At 41.8% G+C, this 20,697-nt stretch overlaps 2 protein-coding genes across 8 annotated transcripts in view; one reads left to right on the top strand and one right to left on the bottom strand.

Moving 5' to 3' along the window:
* XRRA1 (X-ray radiation resistance associated 1) overlaps nucleotides 1-10,189 on the bottom strand; it is a 117,077-nt gene extending 106,888 nt beyond the window's left edge. For 3 of the 6 annotated variants that reach the window (XR_011967396.1, XM_072610835.1, XM_072610838.1), the window contains exon 1: nucleotides 10,037-10,189. The gene's annotated coding sequence lies outside the window, so the exon portion shown is untranslated. The remainder of the gene's footprint in view (nucleotides 1-10,036) is intronic. The other 3 variants (XM_072610836.1, XM_072610839.1, XM_072610837.1) reach the window with 3 other exon arrangements.
* Nucleotides 10,190-10,254: 65 nt separating this feature from the next.
* SPCS2 (signal peptidase complex subunit 2) overlaps nucleotides 10,255-20,697 on the top strand; it is a 22,032-nt gene continuing 11,589 nt past the window's right edge. The window contains exon 1 of one of the 2 annotated variants that reach the window (XM_072610843.1): nucleotides 10,255-10,511. In XM_072610843.1, the coding sequence (XP_072466944.1) occupies nucleotides 10,344-10,511 (168 nt within the window). In that variant the 5' untranslated portion in view covers nucleotides 10,255-10,343. Of the gene's footprint in view, nucleotides 10,512-10,869; nucleotides 11,183-20,697 lie in introns of those variants that run through there. The other variant, XM_072610844.1, reaches the window with a different exon arrangement.

The raw sequence follows: 20,697 nt of genomic DNA, 5'->3' as shown, positions 1-20,697 counted from the left end.
TGATCAGGATTCTTTGGTATGTAACCTGTCTCTTTGCTGTTTGTGATTATTTTTCTTTGAACTTGGAGCCTTGTATCTTAACAAATTTCTTAGTTTTATCTGGGATTTCCCTGTGATTGTAATCTCAGGATTTCATCAATATGCATTTTGCCTTTTGGTTCTAATAACGAGCAATATTCTTTAAAATTTTTAAAAAATGTGGTACAGGTTTTCTGTTTTGTCACTCTTCCAGGAGCTTTTCTTAGATTAATTCTCTATGCTCCATCTTCCAGGTCATTTTTATAATGATAAATATCTCTTATATTCTTCCATTATTTTCCAAGGTTTTTTCTATTCTTGTTTTCCATTGCACTTATATTTTTGGATGAGTCACAGGTTGTGATTTCAAATCCTGACTGTGCTCTTTACTACCTGTATGACTTTGGATGTCACTTAACCTCTCTGGTGGACGTCATGAATGAAAAGTCGAGACTAACTGACCCTTAGAGTTCTTTCTATCTCTAGGTGAATGAGCTTATGATCACTGACCTTTGGAGTTCGATATTCTTTTTTTGAGTATCCATTGCTTTACTAAGGTTTCCTAGCTTTTGTTTTAGGACAGTTATTTCACATCTTTTTCTTTGGTTCTCTTATTAAGCTTCCCAGTCACTTTAAAAATCCTTGTGACTATTCTGTATTCTTTTCTGGGTTTATTGAAGCATCATTCTCTTCCTCTGTAGTTTTATCTTGGATTTCTCATATTCCATAGTATTTTGTTTTCATTTTAGCAGGAATTTTTCTTTGCTCACTCATTTCCTCAAGCTCTTTGCTACTTCCCCTCACCTTCCTATAGGGACTTAACTCCCAAACTTTACCATACAGATAGACAGAGGAGTCTGGAAGAATCTTTGTTTATGGGAAACTTTACTGAGATTGAACAGTGAAGAGTTCATCCTCTTCACTTACAGTTTGTTTCAAATTTTATTTTAGTAATTACTGTAGCCACTTCTGTGAATGAGAAGTCCATAATGGCAAGGAATATTCATCACATGACCTGGAGTGGGAATGGTAGTGGGGGAGCTGACAAATGCACTGAATTACGAAGTGCTCAGTCGTGCCCCTCATGACTGTCCACATCATCTCACCAGTTAGCTAGATTCAAACTTTGACTCAGTATCTAGTTTAACCACTGACCACAGTAAGTCCATGGCACAGGGTGGGAGAATGGAAGAGCACAGACTTGAGAATACAACCTTTCAATTGTTCCATAAGATTTTCTATGAGCAATACCTTGCAAGAATTCCTTTTCTTCCTTCCTTCACTATTGCTGTTCTTTTACTATATTTGACACATTTCTTATTCTTTTTTTTAGGCTAAGGTAAAGCTAGCTGGATTTGGCCAGAATCTTCTGCTTCACCGTCTTGCTAGAAGTCCTAGCTTCATTGCAACTTTCGGTTATTTTTCACATTCATTATCTCATTTGAGACTCACAATAACCAGAACCAGGTCCTAACCTATTTCCAGTTGTATCTCTCATTAGTCTCTTCCCCTCTGGTGAAACTGGACCAATTAGGATAATACTTTATACCTATAACCTTTATATACTTAAAAAATTCTTTCACTCTTATTTCATCTCTGTACATATACATAAATTTTATGTTGGGTCAAATATAGCTACCCCCCACTGCCCAAATTCAGAGTGTTCCTAAAATGAAACCACTTTGAGAAGACAAAAATATACAGACAAACACAGGAAAAGAAGAGTTATATGCCCCAGCCAGATTTTATGCAAGCCACATTTGGAGGAAAAGGATGGTTTATATTCCAACCCATATGGTACTTCTGAATGAATGAATGAAATGCGATAACAATAATTCCTGGCATTTGCAGGGTCCTTTACAGTTTTCACACATATTCAGTGGGATATAGAGGTAATAGCATGGCTACAGAACTCATGGGACTGTTTCTGGTTCTTGCTGTCCTTCCCTTGCAAGCACTTTCTTAGGTAAGTGATATAAGCACTCCAACCTCAATTTCTTCATGTATAAAATTAATGGATTAGGTAATTTTTTTCTTTTTTTAATAACAAACTTAAATACTGGAACCTAAATACAAAGAAAGGGGAGAAAAGTATGTCATGTGCATAGCAGAACATAAGAGAGTATTCAAAATAAGTAAGAATAAATTTTCATTTCAAGAAAGTATGTATGATAAATAACGCACGTTGTGTTGAGGGGACTAGGTAATCTTTAAATTTCCTTCTCGCTCTGGTAGTATATATTCTGAGGTCTCTTTAGCCCTAATGCTTTATGATCTATGAAGCTGAGGCTCAGAGAGTTAAATGATTTGTCAAAGGACTCCTCACGCTGTCACCAGAAATGTTAACAAAATTGTTCTTCCACCTCCTTCTTCATACACATTCTAAGAGTCCTATGAACTTGGAATCTTTTAACAAGTGCAATAATGCCTCTTGGCAGATTGTATCTTCAAATGTACACGATCCCTTTTTAAAAACAGGGACATGTATTATTTTTGAAGATAAATTATTTGTATAGGCTACATTCTGAAAATGAGATGCTTTTGAAAGGAAAAGAAATGGATGGGTATGTATGTATACACACTCCAAAGTCATTATCCAAAATTACTTTTAAAAATATATTCACTATAAAACATGCTTATATTTCTTTCAATTCAAATACAGATAAATTTATCTTAAGATTATTTCTCTCTGTCTTCACCACTTTCCAAGTCTTTCTGTTATTAAAGGTTTTCTAAAAACCAGTATTTAGAAGATAGCCTCTATTTAGAGTCCTATGATAGATATTGAGAACATAGGGGTACATACACTACACACACACACACATAATATCTTTGGAGACTTTTTGTCTTAGAGACAAATACCAGTCTAGAACTTTTCTGTGTATGGAATTTACTTCTGTGTTTCAATCAGTCAAGAAACATTTATTTCAGCATCTACTGTATGCTAAAGACTGTGAAAGGCATTACAGATACAGGCACAAAGAATGAAGCAAATACAAAAACTCTGTTCTCAAAGAGCTTACATTCCTATACGGGGGCAACATATGTATACATGTATGCATACCCATACATATGTACACATAAACATGCATACAGATGTATGATATATACTCAAATGTGTGTGAGCATACACACGTGTGTATGTATAATTGTGTGTATAGGCACACATATATGAGTATATATAGAATAAAAATAAAGGTGGATAGAGGCTAGAACTATTATTTCATTGGTATAAGAATCTCCCAGATGAGGAAACTCCTTCTACCCATGAAGAATCATAGAGAGTTGCCTAAGCCAACAGGTATCAGAGGCAAGAGATGGGCCCGGCCAATGGGACTGACCACAGAGTCTAATCCCTGTGAACATGTGCAGGGCACCTTGCAATTCTTAACATCAAAGAGGCTGCGGAGTCTGCTAATAGCAAGCATTTACATAACTCTTTGATGTTTGCAAAACACTTTATGTTTTCATCTAATCCTCAAAACAACTGCGAGGTAGGTGTTGCTATCATCCCCATTTTCCAAATGAGGAAACAATCGAGGCTGAAAGAGATTACATGACTTGCTCAGGGACATACAGCTAGTAAGTGTGTGAAAGTCATGATGACACAGAACAGAAATGCCTTGGAGAGAGCTGCAGCATGCGCAGACATTCTGGGCCTGGCTCCTGGCTGTGAGCCGTATGGGGAGTGGCAGGCTCTTTGAGTGGCTGCATTTGCAGAACCAGAACTCTGAGTGCCTTCAAAAAAACATCATTGGGTTGACCTTGGTTTGACTTTGTCACTTCACCTGATTTTCTTCTTCCTGAGTGACAGATGATGTTATACAGAGAGGAGTCTTGAGCTTTCTCTCCATCCAATGGCAATATGTGGTACCAGAGATACAGGACTCAGAGGTTCTTTGCCTGCTTTAGCATCTGTTATTTCCTTTCAGGTGAAGGGGTTGGAGGCGATGACCTCGTACATTTTTAAAGGTTAAGAGAGTGAACCATCCAAGGTGCAGGAGTCTAGGAGTCCAGGAGTGGAATCCATGAGAAGTTTTGTGGCTAGCTCAGCATCACTGTCCTGAGGACCAAGGAGTGACCTTCAGGACCTAGCCCGCTATAACTTGAGACGAAGACTCGTACGGTAGTGATGCCAGATTTGGACATGAACTTAGTCAGACCAATCCTAAACAAAAGCTCCATTAAGTCTGACCCCACTCTGCGCAGAGACAGATGACAAACAGGAGGAAAGAGATATATTTCTGTTCTTGCAAAAACTTTAAAGTAAATATTCCTGTGTAAAAGGAGGTTGAGGACAATTTGTTAAATAGAACCAGAGCAATAATCACTTGAGACTAATAATGGGGGAGGGAAACATACCTGGAATAGGGGAATCAGCCAGTGGTAGCAGAGAAGAGATACCCCCACTCCCTAGGGGGTCTCCCTTAGGGATGGAGAACCCAGAATTCTCCTTGTTTTGGCTTTGAGGCCAGCTCTTCATCCACTTTACTAAATTGCCTCTCTTAATACAAAACATATCCAAAGTAATTTCAGGGAAGAGAGCTTGTCAACAGGCAATTACAACTTCATGAAACTCAAGTGAAATCTAGGTTGATTACAAGAGGAATGAACATGCATATGGAACCCAAAGGGTTCACAACCCATACAGAAATGTGCATTTTTATAATAGTAGGACAGAGGGAAGAAGTATCAGAAATCTTCACCTAAAGGAACATGGCATGAGAGGGGAAAGGTGCAGTAAAAGTGGAAAAAGGACAAGGCCTTTCCTGAAGGGGAAGAGCAAGGAGATGCAAACCATCTACTTATCCACACAGGCCCTAGCTGCACAAGCAGTTTCTCAGCCTAGTGCAGATTGCTGGCACTGGTCTTGACTCCTAAGGACACATGACTTCAACTTCGGATGCAAACAACAAATTATGTTAGCTCAAAGAAGCTTTATCCTTGACACATTCAGACCCTCCTATATACTTGGGGTCCAGTGTTTCTGGAAAATATGGCAACTCAAAAAGACAAGTTCAGGGGACCCCTTAACATTCCTTAATAAGCTCTAACAGCTGGGAGGGGTCAGCTCAAATAGAGGTGGCTTGGGGTGAATATGAAAAGAACATGGAGCTTCTGACAGGTGGGAACTGGGATGGGTGTGATTATTTCAGGAACAGGGACAGCAATTCATCTTAGGGGTATTTCCCCCATCAGTGGAAATCCTTTGGTCCATAAGCACCAAAGGACTTGTCTATGTCCTCTATAAGAAGATCACATGAAGGCTCACTACCCCTAATACTCAAAGAAATCCTTGGATCAACCCCACACAAAAAGTTTATAATACAGACTACAATATAATGATGTGTGATAGAGAAGACTATTTAATACATGGTTGCCAAAATAACATTCCTAAAGCACAGGTGTACGTAATGACCTATTGCTTCTTGGCTAGCATACAAACTCCACTATTTGGTGTTTAAAGTCCTTCACATCCTAGATTCAAACTACCATTTTAACTTTATCATGTGTTATTCCTCTCTTGCACTCTAAGGACCAGTCAAACTGGCCTACTGGCTCTTCCTTATACAGGACATTCCATGTCCCATTTTCCGTATCTTTGCCTGGGCTGTCCTCCTTCCTCATCTCCACTTCTTGGAATGCCTGACTCAGAGGGGCTCAGCTACTTCCTACTCGAGAACTATCCTGATCTCCACAGTCACTTTGCCCCATCCTTCCTGAAATTAATTCCTGTATACTTTGTGAATACGTATTTGTGTTTGTTATTCCTCCATGTAAGCTCTTTAAGTGAATAGATTATTTTGTTTTTGTGTACTCAGTATATAGCATAGTGCCTGGAACCCCACATGTACTTAATAAATGTTTATTGAGTGAAGGAATAAATGTGCATTTATTGAGTATTTGCTGTGTGCTACAGATACACACAGAAAAGTGAGATAGACTCTTATCTCAAGGAGCTTATTTTAATTGGGGGAAATAACACGGAGAAGGGTTCATCAGCTGGACTGAAAGCAAGACCCAGAGGTCATTAGGGTTCTGAGGCAGAGCAAATGGAAAGTCGAAGTGGATTTTAGTTTTCAGTGGCAGAGTAAATAGTAAGGGCCAGTGGTGTGCCATCTTAACTAGAATTATAGTTGGTCACTTTCTGCTTACTAAAGCATTGTAAGTGGCCCTATCTTTCCCATGGTTAGAAAGGCAAAGGGACCTGAGCCAGTGATCAGTAGGATGAGGGGAGTGGGTCCCAAAGTGGGTGCTCCAAGCTCCCTCCTAGTTATCTCACTGGGAAAGGGAAAAGGGAACAATGGGAAATATATAGTCAAATCCTCAACTTTCTTGGGGCTAACGTTCCTAAAAAATGACTTGAAAGTAAAAAAAATAAATAAAAATTCTGATACATTGAAACCATGGAAAATAGGGGGTTATGTTCCTACATTCACCAAAAACTATAATCATTTACTAGAGAGTGCTGAAAATACACTTTTCTGCATTTAATTCTTTATAAGAAAACATTAATTCTGACATTATATACTTTTCTATATAGAATTAATCCATATGATGCAAGGAAGAGGAGAGGTAGCACTGGATGGGAGAGGGAAGGGCAGAGATGGAGATGTTAGAGGTGAAAAAGGGAAAGGGGGAACCTGCCATCTCTAATCTCCCATTAAGCTCTATGGCTGAACTGTTTCCCAAGGAAAAGCTGGCCACGCTGGTGTGGTGGGCTGGTCGGCAGTGGGGAGGCAGGATGCTGACAGAGAGCCTCTCATTTTTCTCCCTACTGCATATACCCAGGAATGTGGGTGGTTGCCAACTTGAAAGTGAAAATGAGGTTACTAATAAAATCATGGGAAGGCTTGAAGCAGAAAAAGTTAAGAATGTTGATTGACTGTACTATAATATAATGGTAGGAGATAGGGAGGGATATCTATTACAGAACATGGACAAAGACTGTTTTCTAATGGTGTGTGATAGAAAACATGGTCTAATATGACAATGTAAATAATATAATAATGTGTGACACAGAAGAATGTTTAATACAATAATGTGTAATAAGACTATATTAGGGTGGTAAATAGGGGCAGCTAGGTAGCACAGTGGATTGAGTGCCTGGCCTGGAGTCAGAACGATTCCTCTTCCCTAGTTCAAATCTGGTCTCAGACACTCACTAGCTATGTGACCCAAGGGCAAGGTATTTAACCCTGTTTGCCTCAGTTTCCTCAATGGCAAACCACTCCAGTATCTTTGCCAAGAAAATCCTAAATAGAGTCACAAAGAGTCACACAAGGCTGAAATGACTAAACAATATGATAAGTGATGTAGGCAAATACATAAGTGTAAGGAAATATAGAAAGTCTTCCCAAACCATCCAACAATACAGTATAAAGGAATTATCTAAACAATCTGACAATATGTGGGGCAGGATAAGATGGAGGGAAATATAGTTAGTCTTACACAACATGACTATTATGGAAGTCATTTGCAAAACTACACACATATAGCCTATAATGAATTGCTTGCCGTTTCTCAGTAGGGATGAGTGGGGAGGGAGGAAGGGAGATAAGTTGGAACTCAAAGTTTTAGGAACGAATATTGAGAACTGTTTTTGCATACAACTGGGAAATAAGAAATACAAGCAATGTGGTATAGAAATTAATCTTGCCCTACAAGAAAAGAGAAAAGATGAGGATAAGGGAAGGGAGGGGTGTGATAGAAGGGAGGGTATATTGAGGGAAGGGGTAATCAGAATGCAAGGCGTTATGGGGTGGGGAAAGGGGAGAGATGGGGAGAAAATTTGGAACTCAAAATTTTGTGGAAATGAATGTTAAAAACTAAAAATAAAAAGATAAACAGTAAAAGAAAAAACCAATCTGACAATAAAGTGTGAAATTCTTTAACCCAGTGGAATTACACGGCATTGGTCTTTAGAAGAAGGCAACTGATGGTACACAGTGGACTTCTAGTGATTGGCTGGTCCTGGTAACCTTTTTCCCCCTTTATTTTTAACATTCACTTTTTTAAAAATTTGAGTTCCAAATTCTCTCCCTCTTTCCAGTTCCTCCCACCATCCACTGAGAAGGCAAGCAATATGATGCCAATTATGCATGTAAAATCAGGCAAAAATGTCTATATGAACTAACCATGTTGCCAAAAAAAAAAAGCAAGAAAAATACAGTTTAAAAAAATATGCTTCAATCTGCACTCAAGTCCGTCAATTCTCTTTCTGGATAAAATTTTTCATCATGAGTCCTTTGGAATTGCCTTGGATCATTGTATTGATCAGAATAGCCAAGTCTTTCACAGTAGATCATCATTACAATATTTTTACTATATGCCATCTTCTCCGGTTCTGCTCCCTTCACTTTCCAACAGTTCATACAAGTCTTCCCAGGTTTTTCTGAAACTATTGTGCTCATCATTTTTTATATAAGAATTCCATCATAATCATATGCCACAGCTTGCTCAGTCGTTCTTCAGCTGATGGGCATTCCTTCCATTTCCAATTCTTTGCCTGATGCCCTCTAGAAAGAAAGAGCTGTTTCTGGAGGAAAGACTCAGCTGTGGACTTTATTCTTTACTTTTTTTCTGTTTGCCTCTAGGACAGTACAGTATGTTTCTAGGATATCTTCCTATATCACTGTTGGCCTCTTATAGACACACATGGCAACATCCTGTAGAAAAGAATCAGGTGACTGGAAATGAGATCCTACTTGGGAGATGGTGGGCCTCCGAGCTGAGACTCCTAATTATGGATGCGAGTTCTTTCTGAAAGCATATAGAAGTATCCTACACCAGAATTTCAGATAAGTCCCACACTGGAGATTATTGACACTATGGTTAAGCCTCAGAGCTTTATCCTCCATGTAGGAGAGTCCCAGTGATCCCAGCAAAGCAACTCAACAGAGACGCAGTACCCCAAGAAGACGGTTCCAGGACATCACAAGGGGTCATGGCCCTTTCCTTCCCATAGAGCCAAAGGTGTAAGTGGTCTTGACCACATGTATTTTTTACTCCTGGACCTCTCCAATTGTGAACTCTCTGGGCATCAATCTTCCCTCTGTACTTGTGGGACTGTGTGTAGGTTTATGAGGAGAGATGTTTTACTAATTTTTTTTTTTTTACCATTTCAAGAAATGCCTTTGTCTTGTACTAATTGTATACTCTAAGTGAGCATATAAAGGTAGTTATCAATACCCTTGATGGGAGTTCTTGAGTGCCCTCCCCCGGGGATAGTACCTAGGGAACCCAACCTGCCAGTCAATTAGTCAGTCAACAAATATTTTCTTAAGCACTTTTAAATCAAATCGGATTCTTCTAAAATCTCACTGCACAGGTAAGACCTTTTCTTACAGAACTAAAGGTTTCTGCGGTCTGACATTCAGAGAATACAGAAATAAATGCTTTAGTAGCCAGACATTTTGATTATGTCATAATGTTCCAGGCACTCAGTACGAGGAAAGGCCAAAACACAGTCCCTGCCTTCGAAGGGTTCACGTCCTAACGGAGGAGATACATGCCAGTAACTATGTACACATCAGATAGATACAGTGTTAATGAGACCTGAAGGCCCTGAGCAGGGGTGGGGCGAGCAGGAAAGATTTCTAACCGCAGAGACTTCAGCAGTGACTTCAGGGAAGCCGGGGAGGGAGAGGACGAGGGAGGGTGTTGCGGGCATGGGGGGCAACCAGGCACGTTGGAGATGGAGGGTGAAGGAAGCCAAGTCACTGCAGACCCTGTAGAGGGAGGGGGAGGTCTAAGAGGTAAGAAGACTGGAAAGGGAGGGGGCAGGCTGGGAATGCCAGGCAGTACCAGGAGGCAGGGCTGCCCAGAAGAGGGGTCACACAGCCTACTCTACCGCAAAGGTGGGTCTGATGCTAGCGAGACCACCGTGGAGGGGTGAGATACAGGGGAGCGCGACCCGTCTAGCCTGGGCCAGACGCAGTTTGGGGCCACCGCCTCCCCTTCCGCAGCCCCTCCGCTCCTCCATCACCCGTGAGCTCCCAAAACCTTCCTGCCGCACCTGACCCGGCACCGTCTGCTCCTTCTCCTACGCTCCACAGAAGGAGACGTGCAGTGGTTCAGTCGCTTTTTACTCCTCCGCGGCGGGAGCCGGGGCCCGGGCCCGGACCGGGCTTGCGTGTAGGCCGCGCCATTCCCCTTCCTCGCCCCTTAGCAACCAGGACGCCGGGTCACCAGCAACCGGAGGCCCGGTCTGAGCGAGACTACAAATCCCAAGATGCCTCGCGGCCCGCTTCCGCCGCCAGCTCCTGGCGGTCGATCGAACTACGGATCCCGTCAGCCCCCGCGAGGGGCGTCGGCGTCAGCCAATGGGCTGGAGACAAGTAGGAGAGGAGGGAGAGAAAGACAAGATGGCTGCGGCGACCGCTGCTGGGGCTACTCCGCTGCCCGCGGCGGGGGCTGCGACCGGGACGTCAGCCTCGCCGCCTCAGGCCTCGGGGCGAGTCGGTAGCCACAAGAGCGGGTTATTGGAGAAGGTGAGGAGCCGGGTCTGGAGGCCAAGCCTGGCCTCGATAGCTTGAGCCGGGACCTCTGACCTCGCTTCTTCCGCCCGGTCCCTGTCCTCTTCCTCCCCGCCCAGACCCTTCCTCGGCCCTCTCTTCGCACCTGTCCCGTCCGCTCTGCGTCTGCTTTCTGTCCCCGCACCCCAGCTCCTGCTTCGCTTCTTGCCTTTCTCCTCCCTCCGTAGCCCGCTTTCCCCTCCGTCCCCTCTGCTTCCTGCCCGCTGGCCTCCTGTCTCCCCAGCCGTCCCCCGTCCCCCGTCCCCCGTCCCCCTCGGACCCTCCTCTCCCTCCTCCTCATTCATTCCTCCGCCCTTCCCCGAGTCCTCGCTGCCCTCTGGAGCTCTCGTACGCAGAATGCCTCCCTGAAGGCTTCCTCCTGGGGGCGGGGGGCGGGCCCCGACCGTCCGGTGACTTCCGCGTTGAAGCCCTTCCAGGGTGTTTGCTCCGTCTGTGTGATGATCCGGATTGCAAGTCCCAAGAGTAAGTTAGGGTGGACCCCTGTGTCCAGCCAGGGCCTTGGGGCTCTGAAGGAAAAGAGAACCGCACCGTGACCCGGGTCTCTGAAGCAGATGGAGGAGAGTGTGGCTGCTTCTCTGCAGGATCTGCCGAAGGGCCGAGGAAACGGCCGGAGGAGAGCAGGCGGTGTGGGTAATGGCGAGCGTGTGTGGGAGCTTGTGGCAATGCCTGGGGTCCGCCCAAAGCTGGGGTGCTGGGGGTGATCGTTCTCTATGGAATTCAAGAGCCCTCTGAGCAGAGACTTGCATGGTGACTGCTCCCCAGCGCACAGCCTGTAGTTCAGTCGGACAGTGTCATTGTTAAGCACCCTGGGCACTAGAGATGTAAAGAGAGGAGATCAAGGCTTTGCCCTCCAGGAGCCCACCTTCTACAAAGGGAAATGTGTACGCCTGTAAGTATGTAGGCACTTTTGTGTAGGGGAATGTACCAGCAGCTTGAGGGCTGGGAGATGATGTTTAAAGGCCTCAGGTCCTATCTGAGGCTTGAAGGCAACAAGAGATTCTAAGAGGCAAGGAATTCTAGGCACAGAGGACAGCCAGAGCAAAGTCACAGAGATGAGTGACAGAGTGTTATACATGGTAGAACCAGAGAGTATGTGAGTGGAATAGTGGGCAACAGTTTGGAGAGGTAAATTGGGGCCAGTGTATGAAGGCCTGTGGAGACCAAACAGGAACTATTTTTGATCTTAGAAATCATAAGGTGCTGTGGAAGTTTAAGTAGGGGAGTGCCATGGTCATACCTGCACGCTGGCTGCTGTGTGCAGTACAGAGTGGAATGGGGAAAAGCCTGAGTCAAGGAGATGAGTTAGGATGGAAGGCAGGTGCAGTTCAGACAGAAGGTGAGCAGAGCCTGAACTGGAGTGGTAGCAGTAGTAGAAAGAAGAGGACGAATGGGAGAGATGTTGTGGAGATGTGATGTGGGGTGAAGGAAAAAGAGAAGTTGAGAATTAGAGAGTATCCCTGAGTGACTGGAATTATGTTGGTGCCCTCCATAGTAATAGCCAAAGGTTTTAATAATAATGACTTCTCTATTGGACGTGTGGATTTTGAAATTCTTACAGGACAACTTGTTGGAAATGTCCAATAGGCACTTGATGGTGTAGGACCAAAGCTCAGAAGAGAAACTGAGGCAGAATATATAACTTTGTGAGTCATCTACATAGAGATAATAATTGAACCTATCAAAAATGAGTTCACCAAGAAAGAGACTGTGGAGAGGGAATAGAAAGTTCAGGATAGAACCTTGGTGTAATCACAGTTAAGAGGCTGAGGAGAACCGGGAAAGAGCAGTGTCATGAAAACCTCAAAAAGACCGTATTCAGAGTGTATCTGATACTAGTTTCCTGATGTCAAGAGAAAATTAAAATAGAGAACCTTCTGTATGCATGGATGTGTACATACACACAACCACACACAACCAGAAAGCTAGGAGAGTACATATATATATATATATGTATATATATATATACATATATATATATATATATATGTATATATATATATATGTGTATATATATATATGTACACACACACACACATACACATATATGGCTAGAATATGTCTTCATGGAGATATTTAAAAAGTAATAGCATATTTAAGGGAGAATGTCCTTTAAGGAAAAGGCCTGACTAAAGGTTTTTCAGTGGAATAGCCAGTTATTGGGCATGTTGCTGATGGCATTGCCTTGGTTGGGATTGGGCTAGATGACCTCTGGGTTCCTTTTCATCTCTGTAATTCTGTGACTGAAGAGCCTGGGCTTTAGAGTAAAAAGAATTATAGGTTTTTTTAGAGCTAATCTAGTCCCCTCCTTTTACAGATGAAGAAACTGAGGCTCAAGAAGGTTAAGTGACTTAGTCATGGTTATATTAAATTTAAATAGAGGTAGGTTGGAGCTTTGGCCTAAGACTCCAAATCCTCTTTGTGTAACTCCACAAGAAATTGCTGGGTTCTAGACCTGGCTCTGTCATCACTAACTTGCTGTTTGGCCATCGATGAATGACTTCCTGTCTTTAGACTTCAGTTTATTTATCCAAAAAAATAAGGATGCTGGAGAAATTAATCCCTGAAGCTAATCCAGCTCTAACCTTCCTTGGTTCTTGAGTGCCTATGGTTGCAAGAAGGCTTCACAGAGTGTGAAGGATTTGTGCTGCATCTTGGGGAAAGGATAAGATTTAGGTGATAGAGGGAGATTCCCAAATAATGCACATGATGTGTTCAAGGAACATTGCTTTGTCTACATATGTTAAGGGTAATTGATAAAATAAGAGTATTTTGACTTTAAGGACAGACTTTTTTCCCCCTATGACTTTCCTTTTCAGGTTTCTAGTCTTGGATTGCCATTTTTGCTGCTCTTTCTCAAAGTTGACAGTAGAATTAAGTCTAGAATCAGAAAAATCATGGCATTTTAGCACTGGGAAGGGACCTTAGAGATTATCAGGGCCCGACCCTTTATTTTACAGATCAGTAAATTGAGTTCAAGAAAATTGAAGTCATTAACTCTTGAGGGAACTTCAGAGATGAGACATCTAGATGGTGTTGTAGATATAGGTCAGGGAGTTGGGAAGATTTGTACGTAAGGCCTGCCTCAGACACCAACAGGCAAATCACTTAACCTCTCAGGCACAATTTCCTCATTTGTAAAATGGGGCTAATGATAGCACCTACTTCTCAGGGTTATTGTGATGATCAAATGAAATAATATGTGTAAAGTGCTTTTCAAACCTTCAAGTATTATATAAATGTTAGCTATTATAATTTTTGAAGAATTAACCATGGTTTAGTAAATAGAGTGCTGGACTTGGAGTCAGGAAGACCTGGATTCAGATTCCACCACCTGTAAGGTAGCAAAGCATTATCACATGAATTTCAAGACTGAAATTAGTCAAGCAGTAAGATAATATTTAAAGTTTCCATGGGTACACAGAAGACTGCTGTTTCCCTGCCTATGGAAAATAAGATTGACTTATTCTTCTATAGAGACCAATATTAGTGCTAGGATCAGCAATGATTTTATAAGCAAAAGAGCTTAGTGAACCCTTCTACTAAAAAAAAAATGCTATTCATTCAGTTTTGATTATCTTAATATATAACCAACTTTCAAGATAAAAAAAACCAAAACCTTGGCAATTCACCACTGATAGAACACTTAATTTGAGACCTATAGCTTTATCCTTAGATTCTTTTATTTATGTCAGCAGTTTCTTCTAATTTTCATTTTCTTTAGTACATCAAGTATTAAAAATTTCCACCTATTTTTTCAAATTTACTTATTCTGTAGCAGTTGGCCAAATTAAATGAGAATGCTGAATATTTTCTAAAGTTAAAAAAGTCCTTAATTCCTTGTTCATTGTATTTGGGGGTTTTTGGTTTTCTCATGGAGAAAATCAATTAATTCAGCCATAACTCAACCTTATATATTGTCCACCTGCTACTTTTACAGTAGTTTTGGATAGTAAAATTTGGTGTATGTTGTCTTAATTTTTATTGCATGTAGAGGGAGAGATCATCAAGAAAATATGTAACCATTAAGTGGTAAGTCTTGGAGTCTATGCTTTCTCTTCAAGATTCAATTATTATCTTTCATGCACTCCTCAATCTGAATTACTCTCTGGCTTTCTGGTATGCTTCTGGGCAACCAGTGTACTATTTCATATAGGAAGTCGTGGCTTCTTCATAAAGAATCTGGAAAATTTCACACTGAATAATTGTCCTGTAGTTTCTTTACATTATATCTCCCCTTTTCAAGTCTTGTTTATAACATGGAATTATCTGTTTGAAGCACTAAAACTATATGAAACCATTGTTCAGGGAAGAAGTCACAGCCATGGTAATCATCAATAGCTCTATGTTCTTTCATTTATTTTCTAGCTCATGACATTCATATTCTTCATCAAAGCCATCACATTACTGTCCTTGTGCTAACTCACCCACATTAATATATGTCAGTTCTGTTCTCGATGTAGGTTCTTTTCCTGGTGTGGTCTTTCCCAATCCCTGGTGTACTTGAGAGTAGGATGTTTAGCCCACCTCCTCTTCAGGTTCTCTACCTTTAATAGCAGGCTGAGTGGGACAGCTCAGTAAACATGTAAGTACATGTTATGAGCCAGGCTAGAGATAGGAAAGGAACCAAAAGACAGTCCCTGTCCTGAGTGCACAGGCAATAAGCAAACACATATTTACCAACAAGATATAGACAAGACAAATAGGAAGTAATGAAAAGAGAAAAGGCACTGGAATTAAGAGGGTTTGGGAACAGCTTCCTGTGGAAGGTAGGATTGTAGTTGGGACTTTAAGGAAACTAGGGAAGATATTAGGCAGAGATAAGGAAGGAGAGCATTGCAAGCATCTGGGACAGCCAAAGGAAATGCCTTGGCCTGGAGGTGGGCTATCTTGTTTGTGGAATAGCAAATGAAGCCAATGTTGCTGGATTGAAGGGGGCCATCTCCTGATCTACATCTGGCAGCTGGACCCAGGTAGCTCTGGAAGAGAAAGTGAGGACAGCCCTCCTTCACTTAAATCCAGTTCACTTGCAAGTCATGGCATCATCTTCCTGATGTCATGGTCCTCTTTAAGAATGAAGGACAAACAGCAGCTGGGTTGAAGAATATGTGGCAGGGACTAAGGTGTAAGAAGACTGGAAAAGTGGAAACGTAGGAAAAGAGTAGGTTATGAAGGACCTCATCTGTCAGACAGGATTTTTTGTTTGATCCTGGAGAGGATAAGGAGTTTATTGGAGTTTATTGAGTTAGCAGGTGAAAGACCTGTGCATTAGTGGCTTATTGGAAAGTAGGTTGGAGTGGGGAGAGATTTGAGGCAGGCACACCTACCAACAGGCTGCTGAAACAATCCAAGTGTGAGAGCCTGGATCAGGCTGCTGGCAGTGTCAGAGGAGAGAAGCATATTGGGGAGATGGGACAAAGGTGACATTGATAGGTTGGATAGGGGGAATGGTTGTGAGTGAGAGATAATAAGGAGTTGTGAGTCCAGAAGACTGAGAGGATGATGTTCCCTTCACAGTAATAGAGAAGTTTGCAGGTTGGAGAAAGATTTTGGGGGAAAGATAATGAGTTTTGTTTTAGACCAGGGGTGGGGAAACTGTGGCTGTCTAGGTCCTCAGATGCAGCCTTTTGACTGAGTCCAAGTTTTACAGAATAAATGTTCTGTGAAGTTTGGATTCTGTCAAAGGGCCGCCATGTTGTAGACATGTTGAATTTAAGATGACTACTGGGTATTCAGTTTGAGATGTCTGAAGACATTTGGAAATGTGAGATTGGAAGTCAGCAGAGAGATTGGGCCTGGATGGGTAGATCTGAGAAATCATCAGCATAGAGATGGTAATTAAATCCATGGCAGCTGTTGAGATCACCAAGTGAAGTAATATCAAGGAAGATAAGAAGAGGGTCTAGGACTGAGCTCCTCAAGGGGTGGGTAGATAGATTTCAAAGTGTCCATGAACTTGGATGGAATACAGATTACATCTTTATTTTCTGCTAACTTGTGGTTTTCTTTGTAATTCCATGTGTTTTATGCATTTAAAAATATTAAGGGATCCATAGGTTTCACAAGACTACCAAAGGGGTCTGTGAGATACCAGAAGATCTTGTAAGGGCCTTTCAAGCTCTTAACATTCTATGTTATTGTAGCACAGTTTAGTCCAATTCTGAAACTTTCTTGTAGTATGGAGGTCACTTTTGACTCATTGAATATTGTGCCAATGAATAGGCTGTGACAGGTCTTGCCCAGCTTGGAAGGTTTTAAGTATTAGTCTGTTAGTGGACTTTGTGTCAAGTATCTGAGGTCCAGCCCATCTGTGGATAGGCTGATTGCCAGTGGGTTGGCCATTGGGTTGGATTTCTTCTGGCCACACCAACTTATGAAACTGTCTACTGAGATGTGAAGGGGCGTTTGATGTGTCTAAGGAAATAGGACTTGTTCTGATATCATAGATGCTTAAAGTATTTTTAGTTGACTGAGAATATCCCAAGGGATACAGATTTGCTCCTAGTTGTCTTTTTGCAGATATGACTTTCTGTGGTGGTGGTGGTGGTGGTGGTGGTGGTGGTAGGGGCGTTTTTTGGAAATGTGCAGGTAGTGGGGATTTTGTTGTTTGGAGGTATTTGAAAAATAGGTGGTTTAGGAAAAACCATTCTTGAAGGACCAGTTTTGCATTTCCTGTCAAGAAAAGTCGGAATGGAATTTGGATGACTTGTAAACATGGATGGAATTATCATTTTGGGTGAGGTTGGAGTAGGTGACCTCAGAGGCCCTTGCTATTCAAAGATTCCATTACTCTAGAGAATTGTCAGACCCTTGGATTCTAGGCTTAGTTTCATTGCTAATTGCCTGAGCAAGTTACTTTGTTTCTCTGAGCCTCAGTTTCCTCTTGTTGGTTATGGACACTGTACTACAGAATCTGAGAGTTGAATGTGACCTCATTGGTCATCCTGTCTAAACTACACTTGATCACGAAGGTCCCCTCCAACTCCTATGATAGGTCATGTGGCCTCTGAGAGAAGCCTTCTGGTGTGCGGATACCTATGTTACCTCCATGAACAGCCCATTTCCCTTTGGAGCAGCTAATTGTTAGGAAATTTACCCTTATATTTAGTTGAAATCTGCCTCTAATTTCTACCCATTGCTTGTAACTCTTCCTTCTGGGAATGAGCAGAACAAGGATAATTCCTCTTCCAAGTGATTTCAGATACTTGAGGTTAATTATCATTTGTCTCTTAGGCTTTCCCTTCTCCTGACTAAACATCTGTTCCTTCAATCAGTCTGAGCTCTAGTGTCCTTCCCAAAATATGGCTAAATGGCAACTGCATAGAGTACTCCAAGCAGGAGTACTAGTTAAAGCTATTAGGTAGTGCTGTAGTGCACATAGCACTGGCTCTGCAGTCAGGGGGACCTGAGTTCAAATTTGGCCTCAGATACTTACTGATTATGTGACCCTGGGTAAGTTATTTCACTTCTTTCTACCTTAGTATCCCCATCAAATGGGGATAATAATAGCCCCTATGTCCCAGGGTTATTGTAAAGGTAAAATGAGATATATGTCAGGGGCTTTGCAGATCTCAAAGTGCTATATAAATGCTGACTCTTGTTGTTCTTACCTATGGGCACGATGCCTCTGTGAACTCAAAGTAAGACCACAGCTTTTTTGGCTGCCAAGTCATACTTGATGAATAATTTGCTTGTAGTCCATTAAAACTCTCATATCTTTTTCCCATGAACTTTTGTTTAACTGTCTCCTCCCTCTAATCCCTTCACTTGCAGAATTGAATTCCTAGTATAGAACTTTACATATATTTATTAAATTTAACTGTCTTATATTCATCTAATCTTTCTAGGTTATTGAGATCTTTTCGGATCCTGACTCTATTTTACTAAGGGTTCGGCTATCTCTTTCATTTGCACATTTGATAAACATGCCTGTATATCTTCCTCTAACTTTTACCTATGAGCTATACAATTATAAATACAAATCCTTAGGGCTGTCCCCGGAGACCCTCCTAAAAATCAGCCTAATGACTCCTCCTTTGTCTTGTATTTCAACTGGTTCTTAATTCACCTGACTGTATTATTTAGCTTATATTTTTCCATCTTGATCCCAAAGAAAGCACGAAAGACTTAGTCAGATGCTTTGCCGGAATCCACATATTCTTTGTCTGTAGCCTTCTCCTGATCTATTTTACTACTGTGGTAGCTTTGTCAGAGAAGAAGTGAGATATCCTAAATGATCTCTAAGCTCTCTTCCAACTCTAATGTTCTCAGTGCCGTGAGTTATTTGACTTTGTCTCCCACGCTGTTCTAACACTTCATTCTCATCCTGCTGTTCATCCCAGTGCTGCATTTTTCAGCCATTTACTGTTATTAAACATAATGGCATTTTTAATATTGAAGCAGACCAACTGGAGAAGTGTAATTGCTGAAAGCAATCAGTATAGTGTGATATTATATATTTATATGTATTTCAAAACAGATTTCAGCAGTTAAAATACTTAACAAGTGGCTACTGTGTGTAAGACATTGTGCTAACCTTGAGGTACTTAAAGACAAAAACATGTTTCTTTCAAGCAGTTTCTTTTCTACTGGAGACAGAGACAACATGAAAGTGAGTAAGGATATAGAAGAAGGCAGATCAAAGGAGAGAGCAGTGAGAGTGGGTGGATCAGGAAGGATCTTCAGATAGGAGATGGCACCTGAGCTGAGCCTTGAAGGATTCTCAGAACCAAGCTTAGGAGTGACACTACATTCCAGTTTAGGAAAAGGAACAGAGGTGGGTTGGAGACTGTAAAGTTTGGGGAACGCATTGGCTGGAACCTAGAGTTCGTGAAGGGAAGTAATAGCAGCTAAGTCTGGGAAAGGAGGTAGAGCTGGGCTGTAGAGGTTTGCAGTGTCAGATTAAAGAATTTGTATTTTATCCTAGAAGCATTAGGGAGCCACTGAAGATTGATGAAGAGGAGAGTCACATGATCACACCTATCTGGAAAAGAGGCTGTCAGAGAAGGGAGAGGTCATAACCTATCTCTGGGACTGAATTATGTGGGTCACTTTGACAATAGAGAGATGGGAAGAGCTGCCAGAGAAGTAGAGGTAGAATCAGCAAGTCTTGGGTATGAGGGATGAAAGAGATTATTCAGGAACGACTGAGTTTGCTAACCTGAGTGACCAGATGGAAGCCAGTGTTCCCAACAGAACAAGGCAAGTTTGGGGGACGAGCAGGTGGGCCATACTATATTGGTGGAGGTTACCAGTTTCATTTTGAAACTGAGGAACACTCAGTTAAAGATTCAGATGCTTGATGATGCAGAATGGGGCATTTAGAAAGGAGATTGAGCCTGGACACATCTATCTATCTCTCTGTCTATCTTATCTGTCTGTCTGTCTATCTATCTATCTATCTATCTATCTATCTATCTATCTATCTATCTATCTATCTTTCTCTGTATATAGATTCAGGACTCATCTGTGCAGACATGATACTGGAAACCATGGGACCTGATGAGCCTACAAAATAGAGTATAGAGAGACAAGGGGTGCCGGATAGAGGTATGAAAAGGACTCACACTTGTTCTGTTGTTGCACAAAAGAGATTGAGAAGGGATGACCAGATAGATGAGAGAACCAGACTGCAGTGATAGTCCTCCTAGTCACAGAAGTCAAGAGAGAAGAGACCAGTGTAGTCAGCAGAGCCACAGGCTGGGGATAGGTCAAATAGATTGAGAATTAAGACCAGCAGGCTTAACAGTTAAGATCACTGATAACTAGAGAGAGCAATTTTAGTAGAATGGAGTTGGAAACAGGAGGGAGGGCAGGAAGTAAAAGCAGTGAACACAAGACTTTTTTCCTCGGAATTTGGCTGTGAATGAAGTCTTGACCTCATCATTGTGGTGCAGTGTAAAGAGCAGTGACTCTGGGGTCAGGAAATTTACTTTACCTGACCATAGGCTAGTCATGTTACCTCTTGCAGCTTCAGTTTTCTCAGCTGTGAAATGGGGATAATAGTACTTAAACTTTCTATCTCTGGGTTTTTGGGAGTAAAAGCTGTAAGTTTCTAGAAAAGAGTATTCTTAATATTGTTATAGTCAGACTCTTTTCTTCGCTGTCCTTTCTGGGACCAAGCAGAACAAATTGCATCCGTCTT

This window comes from Notamacropus eugenii, chromosome 5 (assembly GCF_028372415.1).
Source record: "Notamacropus eugenii isolate mMacEug1 chromosome 5, mMacEug1.pri_v2, whole genome shotgun sequence".
Classification (NCBI taxonomy): Eukaryota; Metazoa; Chordata; class Mammalia; order Diprotodontia; family Macropodidae; genus Notamacropus; species Notamacropus eugenii.
Note: the sequence above shows the minus strand (reverse complement) of the source record. Positions and strands in the feature narration are given on the sequence as shown.